The sequence below is a fragment of the Perca fluviatilis genome, chromosome 3, assembly GCF_010015445.1.
Source record: "Perca fluviatilis chromosome 3, GENO_Pfluv_1.0, whole genome shotgun sequence".
NCBI classification, from domain to species: domain Eukaryota; kingdom Metazoa; phylum Chordata; class Actinopteri; order Perciformes; family Percidae; genus Perca; species Perca fluviatilis.
The window spans coordinates 27,765,854-27,791,375 of NC_053114.1; the positions used below are offsets into that span (position 1 = coordinate 27,765,854).

Sequence of the window (25,522 nt, forward strand, 5' to 3'; positions counted from 1 at the left end):
CATTCCATGTCTCTATGTCAACTGTGGGCATACTTTTTTTTAAGTTACACTATTATCTTATTTAAACTCTTCCTGCAAACATCATGTCATTATGGAGTTTCAGCATCCTTATTAATTTGAAATGAAGATCTAATTTCTGATGAGATCAAATAAAATTTTACTGCAGGTCCCTTTTTAATAACCTCATTTAAATGTAATGGTGTCCATACTGCCGTCTCTTACCTAATCCAAATACTGCTATAGGCAAGGTCTGAAGATACTGACTGAAGTCCACCTACATATTTTCTGAAAAAGGTACAGTCTGACCCCTACAGGCTGTCAGAGGTATTTACATACCGACTGACGAGATCATATACAGAGTCATTAGAGGGTGAACTGAATTTAATTTTCATATATTTGATTTTATGATTATCATGTATCATATAGTAAACCACGCTCTCTGACCTTGGGATCACAGCTATAGTTTTCTTTGTTTTTGAACAAGTTGACAAGATCCTGCAGTAAATTAGATTTTCCCGTTTCTGTTGGCTCACACTCCTGTTTTCAGCTCTGTTACCCCCAGCACCCATAGTTTGTTAATTGCCATTATAGGCAATGGACTGCATCTGGACCTGCTACATATGGAAATAGCTCTGTTGACTTAAACATGCTGCTCTCAGCATAATAATTGCAAAGCTTCTTTCATCATCAGTTTTCTTAGTAAGCAAAAGTGGAAGTAGTATAAAAATGGGGATTGAAAGCAAAATTGCCACGAAACTTTGTCTCACATTTTCCAAGATACCAAACAACCCATGGGTGAATTGATACAGAAATGTCAGACATAACGTGCTCTCCCATGTTAGCTGTGCCCTCTGAGTTTCGGCTGTCTGGGCAGGAATCCTGGTTTCCTGTTTTTCGGGTTGTCTGACTTATATAAAGAGTAAAAAAAGGTGTTAGTGGCATTTTTTTTTTAACCTTTGTTTCTCTGTATTACAGAGTGTAACGCCGGCTACTACCTCTTTAAGCAGGGCTGTGTGAAAGAATGTCCAGCAGGCTTCTCAGTGGGCTCCCAGCTGCTCAACTACACAGTGGGAAACTTTATACAACCAGCATCCGTCCCAGCCTGCCTGCCCTGCCCACCGCCCTGCCTGACCTGCAGCAGCCTCAGCCCTCAGGCCTGCCTATCCTGCCCCCCCCACAGCTCCCTGGACTCCATCTCTGGCACCTGCCTGCACCTTAACCAGTACATGCGCGAGTCCCCTGGTAGCTTTACGGTGGGCCAGGGGAACCCGGGAATGCAGCCCCAGCTCAGCTCCCGGCTGCCCGTCACCGTCGCCGTGCTAAGCTGCATGGCCATCATTGCTACCTTCGCTGGCACCTTCCTGCTGCTGCAGCTGCGCTCAGGCGCACTCATCAAGATGCCCTCTCTGGAGGCTGGCGGCGGCCTCGGGGGCAGTTTCAGCCTCGGGGGAAATAGGGTGGTGTCGTACCGCGGCATTCCGACAGTGTGGGGGGATGATGGGGTAAATACAGACTCTGATAACGAAGAGTTTGACGTCCAAAATGAGAGGACTGCCTTCATCAAAACACAAAGTGCTCTTTAATGCCTCCCCCACATCCCTTTCTCTCTCTCCTGCTTTTAAAGTCTTCTCACCCTCATTTGCCTGATAATTCAGGGCCGTGGTAACTGCCCTCTCACAGTCCTTTCTAGTTTTATTTCTCGTCACTTTTTTTCCTGGCTCTGTCTAACCGGGTTCACATCCAAGTCCTGCTTCAGGATCTGCTGTGGGAGACCTGATGGGAAGCCGTTGTCTGTCAGAGCTCGGGAGCTTGGCTCTGTTCATACTTGGGCACTTTTCTATTAAACTGGCTCTCTCCCTCCTCTTGCCCTCAATCACTAACAGTGTCTGTCTGTGTGTACAGAGTCCATTTCCCCCTCCAGCTCCAGCTCATTTTTGTTACAGTAAACAAATGATTATTATTTGCTTCTTTTTTTCCCTCTCTTTCCATCAGTCTCAGTGCAGTAGCCAGATGAGATTGTTGAATGTGCGGCGTAAAGATGTGTGTGAATGTGAGCGTGTAAATCTGATGAACAGTGTATTGCCCTTTATAGAGAAGCTAAAGCTGGTCCTGTCACATTTAGTACTCTAACTTAAAAGCAAAGAATTGTATTACGAGGCATGAAATCGGATTTAGAAACATTGATCCTCTCTGAAGTGTCATTTAGTGACACGAATGTCCAAAATCTGTTCATTAAAGTACCACTTATCCGTGGCGAGCCACAGTGTATTTTAAAAATGCACAAATCAACAGCATAATAGTTGTCAAGGAAATGTCCAGACTTTAATGGTTTATAGTCATCTGTCACCAGTCAGACCAGTCTTTCTCTGTATGAGACATTGTTTTGTATTTACTTTCAACAAAATCCATCTTTCATAAAGTCTTTTTGTTATCTGTATAGTTGTAGTTGTAGGTGTGAAGGGGGGGGTTTAGTTCTCTTATTATACACTCAGTCTGGAAAGATCTCTCTCAGCTCTGGCAGAACAAACGGAGTCACACAACTAGCAAAGCTTCTTCAGCCTCTCAGGATTCAAGATAGACTCGATTTATCCTGGTTTAGAAACTATAAGTTCCCCTGCACTCATCACCTCCCCAGCCATCACATGGAAGGGTATCAAAAGAGTCGATAAATAAAGATAATAATAAAACAAAATTTAAAAAAAACACACACAGGCTACTCCATCAACCCTGAGGCACAATCCCTTCCAGGAATATTTAATTTAATTTCTGTGTTTGATGTGCTCACAGTCCAGGGGCTGAGAGAGAAGCAGCCAAAGTGCTGATGGGACCCAGAACAATATGATTGTTGAGCACAAGAGCTTCTCAAAAGTAGCTGGCAGGTGTTCAGTTACCGGTGATTGATTCCTTCACAGAGCAGACACTGTTAACAATACATCAAGGCTTTCCCTTTTGTCAGAGCACTACAAACGTACATCAGACGCACGTCATATCATAATGACTGAAACTTTGTGTGTGTGTGTGTGTCTGTGTGTGTGTGTGTGTGTGTGTGTGTCTGTCTGCCTGTCTGTCTGTCTCTCAGAGAGGTCGCTCAGTGCTCATGAGGTCTAGAAATATGTATCTGCCCTCTGAAGTGAAGGTTTCCTTCTTCTCACAGTCGCCGCTCTCTTCTTCAAATCTTGAATGCTGTTTAGAAATCGAGTGCGAGACTCCACATCTCGTCAGTGTCGCTGTACTTACCCTCCAGTCTTCGTTTAATCTGAATTTCAGATTATGTCTTCAGCATACTTGCCAATTAATTATATTCTGAATGATACTCAGTAACTATTTATTCTGAGAGATTTTAATCATTCCTTTAGGGAAGATTGTTTTAAAGAGATTCTTTTTCTCCGGGGCTGGTTATCATCTAAAAATGTGCATCTCATGATTTAACCCACGCACACAGAAATTTTGAATACATTGATCGTTGTTGAAATTATGATTTTTTTTCTTTTTCATTTCCAGTACAAAAACGGTGGAGCTTGCTGAGAGAGGTTGTCATGGTGATGACATGCATACAAAACTGCAGCTGCTCATCCATTTTTAATTTTTTTTTGATCTACCTCTCATAACATTCAGCAAGGTTTCATAAGCCGTTAGAGGAGCTGTTTAATGATTATAGAGGTCAGATTATATGTATGTCAGATATGAAAACGATTGTCGGGAAAGATTTTAGGAGAATAGGCATCCAAGTCAAAAGTATGTCTTAGAAGAGAAACAAGCAATTGTGATTCAGAAACTGTAAAGCTGCTGTGTAAATTCTAGTCCGCTGAAGCTCCTATCTCTCCTATAATGTATTGCCTTTAGGATCAGCATTCATGGGCAGACACACCTGGGCTTTAAAACTTGTTATTGAAAATAGAATTGGTAGAAGGATTGTCCATAGCGTTTAAGTGCTAAATCAACTTGAAATTGTTGGGGGCGGGTTTTTTTCTTTCCTTATACTCAGTGTTTACCCGGGTGGCTCCATCAGGGGTGAATAAGTTTATGTCACTGACAATCAAATAATTTCTTTGTTTTGAGTGCACAAGCACACAAAACTAATCAATTTTAATTTAACCACTGGTGTTGAAAGGCTTTCTCAGAAGGTATTCTTCATAAATATTCAGAGCTAAATGTGATTTAAATTGCAAATTGTTCAGAGAGAAAGAGGCGGAAAAAACATCAGAGAATAAAGAGTTTCAAACCAGTACCTTCCAACATCCTGTTCAAAAGCATGAAAAAAAGATAGGTATGTATGCTCTCAAACACTCAGACACAGCACTGAGCCAGGAAGCTTAATTCATCTCAGATGGCCAGTGCAGGTGTATGTTTGGCTTATCGCTACAGTTTCAGCCAGGAAACACTAAACTGGATTGGAAACCAACCAGAGAATGTGGATTTAGAGAAAGTGACCTAAAAAAGGAACAAAGCTAATGTTGCTGCGGAATAACGAACGTGTGCTGCATCGCTTTGTGTGATGTACATTAGTGCCTACTGCCATTTAGGCTTCGATTAGTCCCAGTTTAAGAAGGTTGCTAATTTAAAAATGTAATAACTACACCCTCAGACTTGAGCCACAAAATCGTTTTCCCAGCTTGGTGGGAAGTGTGCAAACAACAGATAATGGGCTAAAGCAGCCCCAAAATTGCTTCCATAAACTATTTTCTTAGTGTGGATGCTAAGAGTTTGCTTCTTTAGAAGAACTATAATGTGGAACTCTGAGCAATGCAATTAGTATTGATGCTCAGTCTTTTCAGCAATTATCCATTGTGCTTCTTCCCTTACAAAAGATTTATATTTCTTCCAGAAAGAATAGTTTCTTCTCAAGTTCAACATTTTGGGGGTGTTCAGACAAGTTTCGGTGGCCCCTTGAGTGCACACACAAAATGATTTATTCATATTAGCTTGATGTTGTATTCACTACAGCTTGAAAACTCAGAAAACTTTGTGCATTCAAGTGTACAACATTTAAGAAAATCATGAATGCTCGCAGCATTAAATAGCTAGTGCTTCTAAAGCACAGGGAGCTGCAAAAAAAAAACATTAGCTCCTTACACTGCAAGAATGTGATGAAAATTATGCACAAAAAAGGTAAAAAAAAAAAGAGGTTCTCTAATTGTGCCAGAAAGCAGCTCATCATCATAAGGCTGCCACTTCACCGGCCCTTAAGTGTGAAGCCTTTTAATATAGAAAGTAACAGGAACGTTACAAAAAAATCAGCTTGTCGCAAATTGTCTCCTCTGGCTATAAAGAAAAGACTCTTTCTTCATACAGCTGATTTCTTTCACATGGAGCTCAATGTTGCTTCAGTCCTGCCTTAGGATGTAGTCTTAAGTGATCAATATGAAGTTGGATGAAGTTAATAGGAGCAATATCTTTGGCATAACCAAAGACAATCATTTTAATGCTGTCTGTTTAGTGTTACGACATGCTGCTTTCAGGTTGTCACATGTCGCCCCTTCACTCGTGTTCAAAGTGTTTTGTTGATGTCATTCTGTCAAGATCTGCAGCGACACCCTGTATGTTCAGCAGCTGAGGAGGTAGAATGTATCCCATCTCCATTAACTTAAGGGCTGAATCAGATCTGTGTGTGTGTCTGTGTGTGCACATACTTGTTTAAGTATAAATGAAACACTTTGTGATGGAGGAGGCGGAGGGGAGCAGATAGTGGAGGAGCCCCCTCAGACGACTCTGTCGACGTCCTCCCGCCTCTTTGTGAGGTTCCTGGCCTGTTGCTGCACACAGTACCTTGCAGATTTGTGACCTATGAATAATGTACAAGAATGACTATCTTACATGGGACGTAACTAAAATAAGGCCTATTTTTGTACTATATGAATGGTGCAGTGTAATTTTCTTGTAATTTAAAGATTTTTTTTCTCGTTTTTTTTCCTTTTTATTTAATTGATGTCAATTATAGATTCTACTAAAATAATAAAGATCTATGCAAATTTGAATGTGTTTTTACTAACTTAAATGCTCTTCAAGTAATTATGCTTTGGTGTAGCTTGGTGTATAAAAACTACATAGTGGTACTCCAATCCATTACTTAAATAAATAAATGTTCACCATTTTAGTTTAGTGTCAGCATGTTAAAATGGGATTTTGCTAAAAACAAAGTACAGCTTAGGCTGATGGGTCATTTTGCATGTATTTGGTCATAAACCAAAGTATTGGACAAAATTAAAATTTTGACCTGATGATGGCGCTTAGAGTTAAGGGATCACTATAGAGCAGTTTTTAAGCCAAGGACCCCTTAACTGAAAGAGAGACAGATCAGGGACCCCCTACTACATATATTGTATAAAATAAAGTTGCATGTTAAACTGTGCCTACAATAACACGTAGAGCAGCCTAAAGCCTTTATGCATACCTTTTTTGCGTAGAATCTTAAGCTATTAAAATAGCCTAATAATTGTTTGCAGGATTTTATAAATCACGTTTTAATGTTAAACATACATGTGGCACAGTGAAGCCTTGGGATAAACTGTATCTGTGGATGGCCTTAGTGACTACCTTACCTAAAGGCCAGTAAGCCTATCATCAGTGGGGAGTTCTATTTGCTAATAATATGTTGGACTCATGTTAAGATTTTTTAATTTTTGAAAAAACTTTCAAAAATGAACAATACTTTGGAGGCCCCCCTAGGGGTCCCTGGTTCCTGTTGAAGATCCCTGCTATAGAGGTTATGATTTATCCTGAAGGGGAAATGAATGTGTGTACAAACCTTTCATGCCAATTTGTTCATGCTTTCGTTCTTGAGACAGATTTCAGTCTGGAGTAAGTGGTGGACTTATACAGAAACCCAAATGTTCAATATTTTATAAATACTACTGGCGTATTTTCCGAGATGTGACTTTACAAAACCTTTTCTCCGAATGCCCCAGTTATATGGCTTTTAACCTGTGTGAGTCCTCATATCTTATTTCAAGATACAGCTACATTTGAAACACTTCCTGCATGTTTTGCAAGCATATGTTGCTCTCCTGTGTGGGTTCTAATGTGCTTTTTCAAGCATGCTCACACACTAAACTAGAATGCTGAACCTGTTAAACATAGTACTTGTTCAGCATCAGGATGTTAGCATGCTTAGCATTTAGTTCAAAGCAGTGTTGTGCTTAAGTACAGCCTCACAGAGCTGCTAACATGGCTGTAGAGTCTTCATAAGCCAAAAGCCACTGGTTTAATCTTTAACAAAAAATGTTTTTTAAAGTTTATCATATGTTTTTTTACATGTTAAATCCTAATTTGAAAGGTAACAATATAGGTGAGAAACATGTAGTAGTAAAGAGCACAATATATTATTTTGAAATGTAGAAGAACAGAAGACTAAAGTAGCAGTAAATGGAAATAGCGAAATTAAGTATAGGTTACTCAAAATTGGATTTAAGTAAAGTAGAGTAAATGTAGGCAACATAGTTGCATCCCACAAACTGTAGTTATGGAAAATAGTTTTCGTCAACATGAATGCTGTCAACGGTTGACATTTGGACATCGCCCAGTAGCCCACAGCATGATTCTCTGTTGCTTCTACACGGTGTGTGGCTATTACCATAGACTGTACTAGCTAAAAGGTCACCTGCAACTGTTTTGTACATACTGCACATAAACATAAAGGCAGACATTTCCTCTGTGGTCTGTAAAACCAGTCTGAGCTGTGCTACGTTCAGTGTATTTCTGTCGCTTCTTCTCCCTGTTCTGTGTAATAAGTGTATTTGATGATTTATGGCTGGTGTAATTAAACCAATGAGTTTACAGCATTAAGGATGCATCCAACACCAACCAAGTCATAGATACAAGTAATGAAGTGTGACCGGGTTCACGCTGTGGTAAAAAGAAAATTAAAAGCTTTTTTTTATTTATTTTATGCAACAAACACTCTCAGTTTCGACAGTCTACTGTGGCCTAAAAGCGATAAGCAGTATACTTAAAAATAAAAAACAAAACACCCAAAGAAGGTTTTATCACACTGGTCATTTGCTCAAAGTTAAATAGCTTTGGGAAATATATTTAATTTATTTTCTCCCCATTTTATGTACAGTAGCATAAACCTGCACCTGCCCGCAGCAGACTTCCAGGTCACTGATGTGAAATCTTGATGCCACAACAACCTGCTCACCAGCTGTTCATATGGACATTTATAACGTGAAGACATTAAAAGCCCCTTGATTGTTAAAAATACAAATATTCAAGAAGAATTCAGTATCCTTCACCTTGACCTTGAAATACTCATTACAAGTTAAAGTCCTGCGTTCAAAACTTTACTCATTTATAGAAAGATGTTCTTAAAGCATTAAAGAACTATGAGTGGTATAATGTATTGTCCTGAATTATTTTTACTGTTGCACTGAAGTGTAAGCATAACTTTACTGTTGTAGGGTGAGGCTATGTACATACAATTCAGAATCAGCAAACTAACTACAGCTAAAAACTAGAAATAAAAGTATTTGTAAAAAAGTGCAATATTTGCCACTGAAATAGTGGAAAAAGTACAAATATAAAGTAACATGGAAATGGAAATAGTGCAGAGTAAAGTCCTTTGTTACGTTATGCTATACTATAAGGATCTCTTGTTTCTGATGCACACATATAGAGTATGTAGCTAAAGATGAACAATAGTGACCAAAATGTAACATGAGCTCAGTGGATATTTTATACATTTGCAACAGTGGTTAGAGTTTTAGAATTACCAGCGCAAACACAGTCACACAGACTTGAGGAAGTGCTGCCTTTTATGAACCGCTGTACTTTTTTTTTGGTTCTCACAGGGAAGTGAAAGCTGCCTTTGGCCACAAAGAAATAATAACTAGGACTCTTGGTCATTAGCAGCTGCTGCAGCTCACTGCTCCTTCATTTCTGTCCCACTCATGAAAACGAAAAGGTGTTAAAGGACGTACTGCTGACATCAAATCCTCGGCAGAGAGGAAAGTTGAAATATTCAGAGATGGGTTTTGGAGAGGACCTGCGGTGCCCCCAGGCACATGCAGCTGTCATGCGGCTGCTGGACTCAGAGCTTCACCTGATGGAGGTCATGAAGAAGTGGATGGGTCAGCGGGCTAAGAGTGAGCGGGAGTTTTCAGTGCAGCTGCACCACATGGCTGCCATGGCGGAGAAGCTGGACCGGCCTCAGCCTGGTGCAGGACAGGACTACATCAGCCAGCTTAACAAGGTGAGGTCGTAAAGATCACTCTGCAGCTCAATCATCAACTGATCATCACTGACCACCAGTCATTTAAGTGGAAGAAAGCCACTGCGTAATGCAAGTGTGTGACTTAAGTAGTTTTCATAATTAAGGTGAGGTATAGTACTTCCCATATAATTAATTGAAATCGATTTGTCTCCATCCCTCCAAAAAATATTTGTATTTAATTATTTGTGCAACAAAAAGTGCAGTAGACGGTCATATTGGGACAAAAATACTTCCCTAATAAGAAGTGTTTTTTTTACCTGTCAACACAAATGTGTTTTATTTAACTGTCCAAAAAACACCCATATATTCTAATGTCATTGTGTGCATGTGGGTGCAATATGCAAAGTGCACTGTCCGTGATGGCCCAATGTATCCCAAAATAAATCTTTAAAAGTAATTTTTCTTGATTTCTTTGAGGTACTAATAAAACTAAGAGAGGTTTTGCTTACATATAGTAAATGGACTGTAGTTATAGTATACAGTAGTTACCAATAAATCTGACCTCAACCTTTTTTCCTAGTTCTAGTTTTTCTAGATCAAATCCAAATAAGAGAACACTTAGGGAGCACATATAGTACCATCACTAGAGCTGCACAATCCTCTGAATTTGATCCTAAAAAGAAAATGCTTGTTTGTTTTTTTATCTGCATGGATTAAGAGCTATATCTGATCATCACATCTACATGGATGTCAGACTCATGACCTTTAAGTTACAACCAGTAAAATGTGTCATGATGCTGTAGTGCTACCTGTGTGTGAAATGCCAAAGTTTTATAATAATACAAATGTTTTGTAATTTCACAATGTTTTCATGAATTATGTTAAATAGGTCATGCCTATAAATGCAACCAGTTATAGAAAGCATTATTACATTAACAGAAAATGAGAAAGAAGTTTTTTGTGGTCACCAAATATTGAGAAATGGTAACAAAGAGTTTGTAAAAAAAAAAAAAGGTCAAATCAAAGATGGTTGATAATAATAATAATAATAATAATAATAATAATAATAATAAATTAAAAAAAAAATTGAATTTATATAGCGCTTTTCATGAACTCAAATGACTGTAGGTGGCTATCGGTGTGGACAATAAAGATAGGTGCAGGTTGGACCAACAAGATCCCAGAAAACTGTTTCAATTCTGCACCTTAAAGTGCAGGAGTTATGAGCAAAATACATAAATTGCTTTTTAAATAAGCCACTTATTTTGGCCCATTGATGATGCCTTTCATCGAATTTTATTGAAAGTGAGTATTTCTGAGATACATGCTAAATCAGAAACAAACATGTCCAAATGGAGGTTAAACGTATAAAGGACTGTTGATCTCTTGTTTGAATGACCTGTCTCCCTGACCTTTGTCCCCTGTCTGTCTGTCTGTCAGTCGTGGGGAGTGCTGGTCTCTCAGACGGACTACTTCAGTCAGGTGATGAAGAAGCGCTCTGAGGATCTGCTGAATGGTCCCATCAGCAAACTGACGCTGCTCATCAGAGACAAACAGCAGCTCCGCAAAACCTACGCAGAGCAGTGGAACCTGCTGAGGCAGGAGCTCAGCAAGGTGTGTGACTAACATACATGCACACGCACATGCACACACACGCACACGCGCACACACACACACACACACACACACACACAGTTAACTTTTTAGGTATTGAACTTTGATTATTGTTGCTTTTTTGTCCTTATGGTCGACCATCTAAATTGACACAGACAGACAACACACACACAAAAAGCCAAACTAAACAAAAATGCCTTGCATGTATATTTAAAGGAAGATAGTGTTGGTGCATTGATGAGTGGCTACATATTTACTGTGGTCCATGAACTGATACTGCTTAAAGGTTTATTTCACTTTTGTACATTTACTATTTTGCATTTTAAGCGTTAACATAGGATTATTTATGAAATTATCATCCATATCTCAGTTGTTGTGAAGAAATACTTCATTTATGTTGCTACCACTCTTGGACTTTTGAAATAACACATTGAGCAGCAGAGCGGTCACTGTGTTGAAGAGTTTAATGTTATGTCATAGTCAATGTCATCATCACACCGCCATCTAGTCCTTTTTCTTGACGCTCTGGCATTGTCAAATGACAGCAAACATATTTGACGGCCATTATGTGTACAAAAAAAGTCATAGTATTTGTGAATATGACATGATTCTTAGTCACAATGCAGTCTACATGGAGTGCTGCTTGGGTGTGTAGAAACTCAACATGACATGATTCTTATAAGAAAAAAGGCAGAAGTTGTTTCTTGATATCATCTTAACATGCAGAAGCGCATTGCATCATTACAGACAGCAGTCGAATGAAATGAGGTTCAATAGACTGGAAAGAGTGCCTGCAAATGCATTTTGATGCAATCTCAAACTGTTGGCTGCCCCAACTGTTTTTATTACCCAACTACATCAGGAAAATGATGTGTTCATTTTCAGTGATCCATACTGGGTTGCAATTTGGCCGTCTAGCAGACAGTTTAATTTTTATTGTGCAGACGGCAACTTTAGTTTTGTGTGAATTGCTGTGTGGTACAACAGATAGATTTTATGTTGTGATTGTGAATAAACAACAATGTCAGAGGTGGAGTTTTGAAGTATTGGCACCAGCAACCCACAAAGGACAGATCATTTCCTCTAACTTCTCTCATGTTTCATGTTCCTCTGCAGTGAAACCTAACAAAGCCAGTGTCCACTTCCTGTCTCATGTAGAGCTCCGACTCTGAGAGGCAGCTTTTAACTACACAAATAGGTCATCTGAATAACAGCCATTTTTTAACCAAATATTTACCTTGTGTGTGTGTGTCTGTTGCTGCTTCAGGTGACCCAGACAGAGTTGGAGAGGCTGAAGAGCAGCTACAGACAGGCAGTGAGAGAGGTAACTCAGGCTAAGAGGAAGTACCAGGAGGCCAATAAAGGTGAGAATCACTTATCTGAACATCAGTTTCACACTGATGTGTGTAATATCCATTATGACGTAATGTGTTATCCCCCTTCCCGTATGTGTGTGTGCAGATAAAGAGCGAGACAAGGCCAAAGAGCGTTATGTAAAGGCTTCACTTAAACTCCACGAGCTGCATAACGAGTATGTGCTGTCTGTGCGAGCTGCTCAAGTTTACCATCAGCACCACTACAGTCAGATCCAGCCTGCGCTGCTCAGTGCACTGCAGACTCTGCAGCAGGAGATGGTGCTCATACTGTAAGATGCACCTACTACAATGTGTGTGTCTGTGTGTGTGTGTGTGTATGTGTGTGTGTGTGAATAACATTATTTTACAGTGGTTCTATTTACTGTTTTTCTGTTTCCATTTAGTTGTCTGATTTCCATTCATACATACACAATACATATAAGAGCAATGCCAACTTCAAAAGCACATTTTAATTAATTAAATACCACAGTTCATGCACATGTTTTCCCCTATTAAATGAACACTGCACAATAAGTAGTATTTTTTTTTAAATCAGCATTAATAATATGTTGGTTTCGCTTTGCCAGAGTCTGGCTACTCCACATAGCATTTGGGGATGGGAGGAAAACTGCTCTGGTTTAATGGCATTTATTTAAACCAATCAGATTTGTCATGGGCGGCGCTGCGCTCCGCACAGAGCCGCTGCAAAATAGTGCAAGAGAAAACTCAGATTGGACAGATAGTTTAGCTAGCTGTCTCAATTTACCCTGCAGAGATCTGAGGAGCAGTTAACAATAGTCCTCATTAATCCACCGAACTTAAAATTCCAACACAAAGAAAGCGGAAGTAAACGGAATATACACGCATCCGGCGGAATTTCCTGCAGCACCGGAGCAATCCCGGAAGTGGAACGCGAAGGATATAGACTAATAAGTTAAAATTTGGTCATGCAGTTGAGAGTAGTAAATGTTTTGACAGTTTTTCCTTGTTTGTGCATTCACAAAACTTAGATATAAAAACCCCAAAAACATTACTTTAATAAGGTTTGAAGATCAAAATGGAAATTATCTGAATTTAGTAGTTTCATGCATTGAATAAACAGGCCCTGCTTGAAACAACACAAATATGACAAGAATTCAAAGAATTCAAACATCAAAATGTTTACTGTGATGTCAAGTCTCCCAAAGTAGAGTTTCATAACACTGATATGAATCAACCTGCCTCCAACCAACCTGTAAATTCTTGTGCTGTGCTTTGGAAAAATGCAATGTATGTGATTTAAATTTGTCTTAAACTTGCAAAGATGGTCCTTGAAAACACTGACTTTTTATTCTGTTTTCATGTGACACCCCTGAACTCTGAACCAGAAAGGAGATCCTGCAAGAGTATTTCGACATCTCCACTCTCCTCGATCATGAAGTGGTGCGGATCCACAGGGAGATATCTTCTGCTCTCACGGCCATCGATCCTCAAAGAGAATATGAGAGCTTCATCCAACAGAACAGGTAGACTGAGGAAAAACTTCACCTCAGAAGGCAACAATGCAGTCATGAAAGCTAACCCTGCAGAGCGATGATACTGTGCGTGTGTGTGTGTGCGTGTGTGTGCTTGTGTGTGTTTGTAGATCTGTAGGCGAGACTCCTGCTTGTGCAGAGTTTGATTGTAGTCTTCTAGAAGACACTGAGCAGCTACATCCCAGAGAGATTGAACTGAACGACCTCACGCTTGAGACAGTCCAGCACAAGTGAGAACAAACAACACATTTTCATCCAGATGAGTGAACTCTACTTTCCTTTGTATTGTCTCAACTACTTCCTCCTCCTCCTCACCCTCCATGTTCTTTTTTACCTCCTATTGCCTCTGACTGTATGTTTAGCATTAATTACTTCCTCCCTTCACGTTATTTCTCTGTCTCCTTTCTCCCAGACTTACTGCGGTAGAGGAGGAACTGCTAGATCTGGCTCGGACTCTGGGCTCCCAGCAGTCTTCGGTCGATCAGCTGGAGCTGGAGCTGGACGCAGAGTGGGAAGGTGTCAAAAAGGGCCAGAGGTGAGCGGACGAAAGTCATAAGCATAGAATCAATGATGCTCTTATGTTGTCTTCAGAGGTCACAGAAGAGAATTTTAAAATAATAACACACACACACTTTGGTAGCCGTGAAAACAAATGACTGTAGTTTGCCTCTGCAGGCAGTCCTTCCCATTGGGAGAACTTAGTGTGCTCTTGGCTGGGCAACAGCAATAACCAGTATGGTCTCAGGGGGCTGTACCTGCCTTATGAATTACAGTACCATGCAGCAATATGGTTAGAGTTATGGAGCTCGATTCTCTCATCTGTCTTGGTTGATGAGGTTGTCTGAAGGTGTTAGAGGTTTGCAGTCCTGTGGGAGTGATATAGTCATTAACAAGCTCCTGGAGGACAACTGGAAACAATGTGTTTATAAGCAAAAGGTTAATACCTTTCAAGGAGCAGCTGGGAAGCACATATGGTGGTGGTTGTGTTCGTGAGGTGAGTAGAGGTTATGCTGCCCTTTGGTTTGTATTTTGAAGAAACATTTTGTAAATCAACAGTGACATGCTGTATGAGGTTGAACTAGCGTGACCTTTTGTAGCTGAGAATCTGTTAACTTGAGGAAGTTGAAGAATGAATGCTTCTGTAGTTCCTACTAACCATCACTCTGAGATCATAAAAAATTAATGCTTTATATATATTCAGTTAACTTATCATATAGTGTATGTATGTAAAGCAGCAAATCCTCACGTTTAAAAGCTTTGGCAGTTTTGCTTAAAAAATGACTGCAACAAGTAATTATTATCGGAATAGTTGCTGATTAATTGCCTTTCAATCGATTCATCATTTCAGCTCTAATCAAATTATCCCAAACTAACTGACTCACTGAACACATTGTGCAAATAGTATTTTTGTAGCATATAAGGATATCAGCATTTTAAAGAAAAGTATTGTTTCACCTCACTAGCAGAACTCATGGGTCATTTGAAGATTTACTGGTATTACATGCTGAAATCCAGGGCATACTAAGCTGTTGCAAGAGAAGTCTTCTTATTGACTGCATTAGTCAACAGGAAGCAACTGCAAACCTATTTGCACAGACAGACCTCTTATTGATGTCTGTGTGGCCTTACTGTCTATTCTGTCACGTTATTGACTTGTGCAACACTTTGTGTTGCTCACACTGAAAAGGCCCACGCAAATATAATTCACCCTCCCTGATGTAGTGCTGCTCTCTGCTTTGTCCAGAGTCTACCAGTTCAGCAAGAGACATGCGATGGAGGAGTGCCGGCAGCAGGTTGCTCTGTCTCAGGGTGTGAGAGCCAAGCTGGAGGTTCAGAGGCTTATTCTGAAGGAGAAACTGGACCAGCTGGGCTCCAAAGAACCTCCCTGTGCTCTGAAGCTGGACCCAGACACCATCTCACTTTTGTCCAACACAAGCAACGTATGTTCTCTCTGCAGGAGTCTTTGTAACTGTTGCCTTTTTTTTAAGCTCCTGATCTAATTAGAGAATGAAGCCATACTGACTTCGGTGATCCTATCACTTTTCCTCTAGCGTCGCCAGCAGTTTGACCATTTTGGTTTTTAGTGACATTTCTCGACAACTATTGGATGGATTACCAACATATTTGGTATAGATATTCATGTTGAATGTAATTGTCCAATATTTTGGTTTATGAGCAAATACCTCCAAAATGAATGACAATGCCATCAGTCTCAGTACTTTAGCTAATTAGCTAATGTTAGCATGCTAACACATTAAACTAGGATAGTGAAAATAGGTATGGCATGGTATGTAAGATGTCCTTGTGTACCTAGACAGGCGTCCTCCAAAGAAAATGTATTATTTTTATTATTATTCTTATTATTATTATTTACCGTGAGCATGCTATCATGTTTGCTGACATTAGCTTTTAGCTCAAAGCATTGCTTTGCAAAAGTACCGCCTCCACAGACCAGAGATCTTCAACAGGGGGTCTGTGACCCCTGGGGGTCCTCAGAGTTACTGCAGGGGTGGCACCCAAATTATCTTTAAAAAACAATTTGGCTTATTATTTCATAATAGCCTTGCAAGTCTTTTAAGTACGTATTCTGCATTTTTTGCAATCGGAAGAGGGAGAAGAAAAACAAGGGGGGAGCGCATAACAGATAGTAACAGAGAGATAAAATTATTTTTTTGCCAGTAATGATATATTTTTATTGACCAACATGATGTGCTTTGGATCTTGTCTTTTTATCAGGACCATAGCCCATCGTCTTCCAAACCCCTCATGGACGGGATCCTAAACAATCTGAGTGGCCTTTTTAAACCCAAATGGGAGGTAGGTTAAACACTGATTTACAATCAAGTCAACGAAACAATGACAGATAGAGTACAAGTGGTTATGCTAAACTGTTTTGCATCACACACGGAACAATATCTGTTTCTCAGTATGTTGTTGAAGACATTTTAAAAGGAAGGACACTTGTTCCAGTTGAAGGACACTTTAACTGCAGTGTGTTTTTGTGCACTCAAAGCTCTTACCACAAAACAAGCAATTCATCATGTTTTGGAGAAAGTGTATCCACTGCACAGCTGAGCTCACTCAAGCACATTATCTTTGTTTGGGGTCTCGTGCTCCTGAAAGCACTCTTGGACTTAATGAGGTCATCTTTGTCGGTCAAAGTCACTACTTTCCCTGACCTAAAACTTTACTAAAAGTTTACATTTCATTGTTTTATCATCGCTGACAGATGGAGCCATGACCCAGCTGTGCTGCACACAAACTCTCTACAGGAAAGGGCCATCAATGTGCAATCAATCTTTCAGTTTTTAATTTCAGAAAGATAAAATCACTGTATTCATGCTGTAAAAGATCATCTTGAGCAAGTTAGTGTCTGGACTTCAAGCCTAAATTATCTGCTGTTTTTCTTTAAGTGTGAACTACTTCTTGCTCTCCGACTCCCAACCTTCCCTGGAGGAATGGAAAGTGGTGCGGTTACACTTTAAAGTATAACAGACTCCTCTTTGAAGAATACCTGTATATTCTCTGCAGAATCACCCTAAAAATCCATCCTTCCATCACTTCTTATTGTTTTATTTTTCATGTGAGCTTTAAAGATTCTGCTTTTCTCTCTCTCTCCAGGTGCTCCCCACCCTCACCCCGGTGCAGGAGGTGGATCGACCTCTGGGGCAGCAGGACTGGTACCACGGAGCCATTCCCAGACTGGAGGTCCAGCAGCTGCTGAAGAATGACGGCGATTTCTTGGTGAGGAAGAGTCAAGAGAAAGAGGGTTATGTGCTCTCTGTGCAGTGGGAAAGATCCTGCAAGCATTTCCTCATTCAGAACACGGATGTAAGTAAATGAATAGACCAAAACACTTTTGTATAGAGTTGTAGAAGAACATTTTACATTTATAATGTTTCTCTGTGCATTTTACATCACATTTTGAATATGTAAACACATTTTCAGTTGAATCAGACCACTGATACTGCAAAAAAAAATTAGATGTACTGTTTCCTTCCAAATTTGGTTTATTTAAGAGGACGTTATGTGAGCATGCGGCTATGTTTTATTTTGTGAATTAAATAGAAGTTTAGATGTTTCGAATTTAAAAAACATCAAGTATTTAAACAATCTAACAATTTAAAAGTCTATTTTGTTAAATATGTTTTTTTATCATTATGTCGTTGAGATTTTCTGCTTCCTGTATGTTTGCACATTGGTTCACTCCTGTAAATGCTTTTCCATCCGTGTCAGTAGAATCTGTACCGTCTGGATGGAGAAAGCTTCCACAGTATCCCACACCTGATCCATCATCTGCTGTCCTCACATCAACACGTCACCAAGAAGTGTGATATAGTGCTGAATAAACCTGTACTGAAGGTACTGCTGTAACACATTCACACACACACACACACACACACACACACACACACACACACACACACACACACACACACACACACACACACACACACACACACACACACACACAAATGCACTGCCCCTAAAAAGGCTGTAACACACAATTAAACATACTATTAAAGTGCTTCCATAGTCGTCACAGATGATCACACATGGAAACTTAAACTACTTCTTCTTCTTCTTCTTCTTCTTATTATTATTACTATGATTATTATTATTATTATGATCTTTCCTTCAAGTTCTCTTCCCTCATAGTTTCCCTCCACCCTTGCTGGTGTCACAGTTTAAAACAGCACTGCTATGCATCTCTTATTGTTCATTTCTAACCCTATTAGGACAAGTGGGTCCTGGAACATGATGATATTATCTTGGGACCCCTCATTGGACGGGTGGGTAAACTTAACATCTGTTGACAGAAACATAAAAGTGAAGTGAGAAAAACATTTATTTATTTATTGCTTTTTATTACGCCTATTAACGGAATTATCCATGAGTAGTGTGTCTAAGTATTTGCCTGTATCTGAGTCAGATCTCTCAAAATGTTGTGAACATATTTGCATGAACCTTAATGGGAAGTATGGTTAAGGTGCAAGGAAGACCTGCTTAATGAGTCACAATAATTTTCTTTAAAAATTTAAATTCAATATCTTCCAAAGTTAGTCTTTTTTTGAATTCTTTATTTTATTATGGTTTTCCAGGTCCATACATTACAGTCACTGATAATACATATCATAGTTCTCATTACGCCATCTGTAAATGTACATTAATAGCCCCCAGAAAAGCATCACAGGCTCCGTAAGTAGAACAAAAGTGAGCAAGGACCCATTAGGCATTCATACTGTATTATATATGCATAACCATTTTTAAATATAGTAAAATAAGAACATGAACTAAATAAACAAACATGTTTGGGTAAACCTCAATGACACATAAAGCCCTCCACAGAGGGAAAATAAAAGCAGACAAAAAGGACAAAAAAATCCACTTTAGACAAATGATGGTCGAATTGGTGTGACATACATTATCCATCTTTCCCATCTTTTCAAAAAGGTTCCCTGTTGCAATCTCAAAGCAAAAAGTATCCTTATATCGTAGATAATTTCAATCCATTCCTCCACCGTAGGTTTTCCTGGTTTTAACCACCTTCTAGTAATAGCTTTTCTACTAGCAGCACTTAGGATCCGAAATAAGTATTTGACATGAGAGGAAACATTTTCTGATGTTAAGGCACCTAAATATAAAGACTCAAATGTCAATTGAATGTCCGTCTGAAAAATGCTTTGCAAAACTTTATAAACCTCCCGACAGAATGGAATCAATGATGCACAAGACCAGAATATGTGAAAATGATTTGCTTCGAGGCACCCACACTGTCGCCAGCATGCTGAAGAATTTGTGTAGTGCCTCTTTTGAGCTGGAGTAATGAAAAACCTTATAATGTTTTTCCAGCAAAACTCTCGCCATAAAGATGAACTGGAAGTTTTCCACTGTATCTCACATAGATTCTCCCAATCTTTTTCCTTTAGAAAAAGGTTTCCTTCATGTTCCCATTTTTGTTTTACATACAGTGAACTACATTTTGTTCGTTGTAACCCCTTGTAGATTCTTGAGATGAGTTTCTGGTTAGAGCCAGCAAGATAAGCCTCTCTAAACACTTTTAACAGAATGTTATCCCAGCCGACTTGTGCCCTTCTGTATTTGGTCAATATAATGCCGGACCTGAAGGAATCTGTAAAAATCGTCCTTATCCAAGCCAAACTGCCTCTTCAGATTTTGAAAGCTATTCATAGTCCCCTTATGCAAAAATGTGCAGTATGCTGTTAAACCTTGCGAATCCATCTCTTAAATCTTGCGTCCCATCTTTTAGGCAAAAAATCTGGATCAAATGCGCACCATCTCAAGACCTTTACTGCGTCCTTCAGGCTATTTTGAGCTATTACCTTGTTCCATATCTTAATCAAAGTTACTGTCTTTTTAGTACAAACTTCCTATTTTCAGCTGTGGCTCAGCAAGCAAACACCATCCTTGGAAATACAAAAGAGGGAGTTTATAAACTGTAATTTAATTTAGAGTCCTGATGTCTGATATTAGCTGCAGCTCAACATAGGAAGTCATTTTTCCAGAGCTGTATATTTAGTCCCCCATCACTCACATTGAAATCATTTTATGGGCAGGAGGAACAGTTACAGCAACCGATAACCCTTTCTTTTAACCTATCCTACAAATTTACCCCCCCTGCCAAGTTTCTACATAAAAGTAGTTATAATTGATGTACACTTTATCTCCTATTTCATCTTAAATTGTCATAAAATTGTGCACATATGGTAACAGTTCGTCAAGAGAAATTGTTAACTTTGGATTAGAAAAGAGTTTAAAAAAAACTGTAACTAATCATGTTCGTACTACACAGGGTAATTTTGGAGAAGTGTACAGTGGTCGTTTACGCTCTGATAACACTCCTGTAGCAGTGAAATCCTGTAAAGAGAACCTGGCCCCAGAGCAAAAGAGTAAGTTCCTGATGGAAGCCAGGTAAGTACATACCCACAGACGCACATGTGTGCGCGCACACACACACACACACACACACACACACACACACACACACACACACACACACACACACACACACACACACACACACACACACACACACACACACACACATATACCTCTCCTATGCTGTCCAGGATCCTGAAGCAATACGACCATCCTAACATTGTGAAGCTGATAGGAGTGTGCACTCAGAAACAGCCCATCTACATCATCATGGAGCTCGTTCAAGGTAAACATGATCCTGTTAGACTCTAGCTTTCTATCTCTCAGCTTGTTTACCCAACAGCTTCAAGCTTTATTCTACTATTATTGTTTCCGTTCTTTGTTTCTCTATCATCACTCTCTTTATATGTATGTATTTGTGTGTGTGCGTGTGTGTGCACATTTCATAAGGTGGGGATTTCCTATCCTTCTTACGGCATGAGGGTCACAATCTGAAGCCTAAGATGATGGTCAAAATGACAGAAAATGTAGCATCTGGCATGGAGTTCCTGGAGAGCAAGAAATGTATCCACAGGTTGGTCAATCAATAAATCAATATTTGTAAAAAATTATATGATTTTATACAGTATTTCATACAAATATAATAGTTGTATAAAATATTGGCCTTATATAATATTGTATTTGTGTTTAGCTATAATCATTAAATTAGGAACAGGTAATATTGTGACTTTGTATAATTTAAGTCAGAGACACGTCAAGGTTTTTATACAATCTAATACATAACAAAGATATTTATAACAAAACCAACATACAAACACAAAGAAGCATAGTTAGATCAGAGAACAGTGTACTTTATGTCTTAACTATGTGGTGAATCTAAAGCCACCAAGAATATAACATGCAGGAAATACAGCATAAAGCACAGCAGAGCAGTGTGTAAAATGCATTAGTTGCATGTATAAACATGTTCATGTTACATAACGTATGATGTAATTTCCACAAGAACAAATGTGAATCAAGCTGCAGGCAGATGGATATTAAAGCATTTATGGTAGGCCTACATAATACAGAACATAACTTACTTCCCTAACATCGTTGTATCCACCTGCACTTTCCCCGCAGCACTACATGTTGATTTAGCAGCTAAACAGTCGATTTAAAGTGAGGGATAAAACGTTTTCTTGATTAATTGATAGCTGTTGTGTCCTTGAAGAGGAAGCAGAAAACATGCTCTGCTGGCTGACCTACAATTTTTTTTCCACTTGAATAACAAAGACAGAACAACCATTAGTTTAGCAGCGCATAACATTACCTTACAGCATGTTCAGAGAGCTACGGCACAGTTGTGTTTAAAAAATAAATAAAAAAATTAGACATAGCTTAATAAGCGCCAACCTGTGGTGGAAGATGGGTAGTGACTGCTGTCCTGACTTCTGTTGGATTTTAGTCCACAGAAAAGCACCTTGACGCTCGATAGAGTTTTAGGCCCCCGACGTTTCCTTCCAGGCAGCGCTGCGACCGTTGACTTCAAGGCACCTAACCCTAATCCTAACCTTAACCCTAACCCTAACCCTAACCATAAACATTGCCTAATCCTAGTGCCTTCCATGCAGCGCTGCCTGGAAGGAGACATTAGGGGCTTAAAACACCTTGATTGTCCTAGTAATATGATAATATATGTACATACAGGTCCATAACAAGAACAGGCTGCCTCTCTATACTTTTTTTGTCCTAACTGTTGGTAGTAGAATAGTAGAAGAGACAGTCAACCTAATATGAAGGGGTAAAACCATTTAGAGCCTCGTACATTCTTGTTTACCGGTAATATGATTTTAAAATCAGCTATAAAGGAGGAAATGCAAGGATGCTGACATGGCTGTGATGATTCATTTTGAACATTTTGTACGAGCCCAGAGGAAAACTGTTTCACAACTTCTAAAGAATGTGGATCTCAAAGTGAGCAGGAACTGATTATAAAGATCAAACGTGGTTTTGTATGTAACATAAAATCTTGCTTTCAAAACATTATTAAAAGTAAAAAGTGGGGAAAAGCGGAGATCAAGAATATGTTGTGCATTTGAAATGATGCAACCTCAAATGGAACTGTTTTAGGGGATCAGTGAGTGGGAGAGATTGCGGTGCTTTAGATAAGGCATCAGTGGAGGATGTCTGTGTTCCGGGGAAGACATGAGGTTGTGACACCCGGCTCATTACAGGAGCACTGTGCGATTTGCCCAGCGGGGACCGATTAGAGAGCAGGCTGCTGGCAGATGCTCAGCCTCTAACGCTGCATGTCAAACTGCCTCACGCAACACTAGAGACATGAGAAGAATGCCTGTTCTCTCACTCGTTTTAGTCTGTTCTCTTGCTGTTTCTCACTTTTTACATACAGAGCATGATGCTTTTGTGTCTATTTCGTATCCATTTTTCATGCATACTCCACGTACATCTTTATCCCTCTGTCTTGTTGTCTTTTTTTAAGGGACCTGGCAGCAAGAAACTGTCTGGTTGCAGAGCAAAATGTGGTGAAGATCAGCGACTTTGGGATGTCCCGTCAGCAAGATGATGGTGTCTACTCTGCAGAGGGCAGCCTGAGACAGATCCCTGTCAAATGGACGGCTCCTGAGGCCCTGAACTATGGTACGCCACAACTTTTTCTGCCCTGCAGTCACAACCAGAAACACGTCTCCTTTTCCTCTCTGCCAGTACTCAATTAAAAACTGACAGACATGCCTTTGCTAATGTTGCCCCCTGCTGGTGTTTTTAGGTCGTTATACCAAAGAGAGTGACGTCTGGAGCTTTGGAGTCTTACTGTGGGAGACCTTCTCCATGGGAATGACGCCCTACACGAGCATGACTAACCAACAGACACGAGACGAGGTGGAGAAAGGTAAAGACTCATCAGTGCCAATGTGTTTGTGTTCAGATTCCACTGAGGAAAATCCCTGCTTCCTTCGATGATTCTGACACTGATGCCTTTTCTGAACTCCACGTTTCAAAAATTTGTACAGTGTGCTAAGATGATGTCAATACCTGTCTGTTATGTTGCAGGATACCGTATGCCTGCTCCACACGGCTGCCCTGTTGAAATCTCCAGGATTATGAACAGCTGCTGGCAGTACGACCCCAGAAATAGACCGTCTTTCAAGAAACTTCGGGCTGAGCTTAGTGCCATATACAACAAAATTACATAATACAAGCCTGATTATTTGACATGCAAATAGAAACAAAGTGAAAAGTAACTAATATTGGACCCCTTTTGTTGTGGAAATAAACTTGGAATTGTGTTTTTGACTTGTAAAATATCAGTCGACCAGTGGATGGCAGCATTCTTGTTTCTTAACTTCTTGCCTTGTGTGTCTGTTTTTTAATTCCTCCTCTTAAGAAAAGACGTCTGCAACACATCTGTCTCTTTTGAGATAACACAAATGTGTGCTACTATGAACACCACTGTGCTGTATATTATTACCGTAACTATTGTGTGTAAACGTGGTTTGTCTGAAAGACACCACAGAGACAAACTGACACTTCCTCCGGAGAGGCTGCCAACACTGTCATAGGGACGATAAGGTTTAAATCAACACAGCCTTGTAGGCAACCCCTGTTGGGTTTTTAGGATCCAACTGCAGACGTCCCAAAGTCAATGGGAAGCATGTAGGTGTAACATGACTACCTTTGATTACACAAAAATATCTAAAATGAAAGTGCAGGCCTGTTTAAGCTGTCCTTTTGAATCGTTTTTTTCACAGGACGTTAACTGAAAGCTGCTAGTGTAGGGTAGGGTGACCAAACGTCCTCTTTTGCCCGGACATGTCCACTTTTTACCTACTGTCCGGGGCGTCCGGTTTTTTTTTATAAATTCATTAAAATGTCCGGTTTTCACTGTTTTTCATGGGACCATTAAGCGTGTACTTTGCTCAACACAATACTACGGTAGGCTACTTTGTTGTGTGACGTAATTCCCGAGAGGCTGCCTTGTGAGCGGCTCTGCGACGCGCACATACACAAGGACCAGAGCAGACAGCCGAGCAGCATTACACACAAAATGTCGAAGCGTTTCCTGCTAAAGATTTCCCACCGTGGTCAGAAAACGCAGGGGAGACACTTTGTTTCTCTCACTATGACTCTAGAGTCGGTAGGACTCGCTCGCTGTCACTCTCACTTCTCCCCCGCTCTATATCACCCACTCCCCACAAACACACACACACACACACACACACACACACACACACACACACACACACACACACACACACACACACACACACACACACACACACACACACACACACACACACACACACACAGGGCCGGATTGGGACTCATTTTCAGCCCTGGATTTTCATGACTTAGACCGGCCCACTTTCACGAATGACTATATTAAAAAAATGTAATCAAAACCTTAGTATATAAGTTTGCAATAGCGCCCTGTTCTCTACATCCTTGTAATTCGGTGTATTTTGTAAAATATCACTATTTCCAAGTTGCTTCACAATGTAGATTTATTTGAAAAGTTAACATCTTAACAACAACCCAATGATGTTGAACAATATCAGAATCTGTTTCTGTGCAAATAAGTAATCACAGATTAAATAAAGAACAAGATACATTGTATTGCACTTTCTAATGACATCTATTTTTTCCTTTGAATATTTCATACAACTTTCATAATGGGTCACAAGTAATATTTGGGCATAAAAAGTGATTATATTGTAGCTAATCTGATCATGTTTGCTTGTTCACACACTGTGATACAACAGCTTACAGTAGATGTGCCATCCACACTGACAGCAGCTATCCCTAATGCACACTACTGGCTCTGCTTCTGACACTAAATCACATTTTATAAATTGTCATAATTCTCAGCAAAAATCTCTCCTTTTTACAAAGCTTTCTGATCAAGTCAAGTCACTGTCATTATGGTAGTGCCGAATTATCTGGCATCATTAATTATCCCAGGGCATTTTTCATATAGAGCAGGTCAACACCAC

At 39.7% G+C, this 25,522-nt stretch overlaps 2 protein-coding genes across 5 annotated transcripts in view; both read left to right on the forward strand.

Annotated features, from left to right (window-relative positions):
* The window catches only part of furina (furin (paired basic amino acid cleaving enzyme) a), an 81,743-nt gene extending 75,768 nt beyond the window's left edge, over positions 1–5,975 (forward strand). For both annotated transcript variants that reach the window (XM_039795018.1, XM_039795019.1), the window contains exon 16: positions 976–5,975. In XM_039795018.1, the coding sequence (XP_039650952.1) occupies positions 976–1,583 (608 nt within the window). In that variant the 3' untranslated portion in view covers positions 1,584–5,975. The remainder of the gene's footprint in view (positions 1–975) is intronic.
* Positions 5,976–8,800: 2,825 nt separating this feature from the next.
* Positions 8,801–23,857, forward strand: fes (FES proto-oncogene, tyrosine kinase). 3 transcript variants are annotated; one of them, XM_039795966.1, is made up of 18 exons: positions 8,804–9,187; positions 10,589–10,762; positions 12,030–12,126; positions 12,224–12,407; positions 13,485–13,622; positions 13,742–13,861; positions 14,044–14,166; positions 15,376–15,571; positions 16,368–16,448; positions 17,253–17,375; positions 17,871–17,993; positions 18,371–18,424; positions 20,446–20,564; positions 20,723–20,817; positions 20,982–21,105; positions 23,014–23,171; positions 23,299–23,421; positions 23,583–23,857. In XM_039795966.1, the coding sequence occupies exons 1-18, from the start codon at positions 8,963–8,965 to the stop codon at positions 23,723–23,725; spliced, it is 2,400 nt and encodes a 799-aa protein (XP_039651900.1). In that variant the 5' UTR covers positions 8,804–8,962; the 3' UTR covers positions 23,726–23,857. The 3 variants fall into 3 exon arrangements, with proteins under 3 accessions (XP_039651901.1, XP_039651900.1, XP_039651899.1); XM_039795965.1 differs by having other exon boundaries at positions 8,963–9,187; positions 17,253–17,462; XM_039795967.1 differs by lacking the exons at positions 18,371–18,424; positions 20,446–20,564; positions 20,723–20,817; ... (2 more) ...; positions 23,299–23,421; positions 23,583–23,857 and having other exon boundaries at positions 8,801–9,187; positions 17,253–17,462; positions 17,868–17,994.
* Positions 23,858–25,522: the final 1,665 nt, after the last annotated feature.

What these genes read in the sequence shown, in the direction of transcription:
- fes (XM_039795965.1), top strand. Translation starts at nt 8,963, where the DNA reads ATGGGTTTTGGAGAGGACCTGCGGTGCCCCCAGGCACATGCAGCTGTC. An exon ending in TGAGGCAGGAGCTCAGCAAG is followed by an intron (nt 10,763 to 12,029) that starts GTGTGTGACTAA and finishes TTGCTGCTTCAG; the next exon opens with GTGACCCAGACAGAGTTGGA. An exon ending in AAGTTCCTGATGGAAGCCAG is followed by an intron (nt 20,565 to 20,722) that starts GTAAGTACATAC and finishes TATGCTGTCCAG; the next exon opens with GATCCTGAAGCAATACGACC.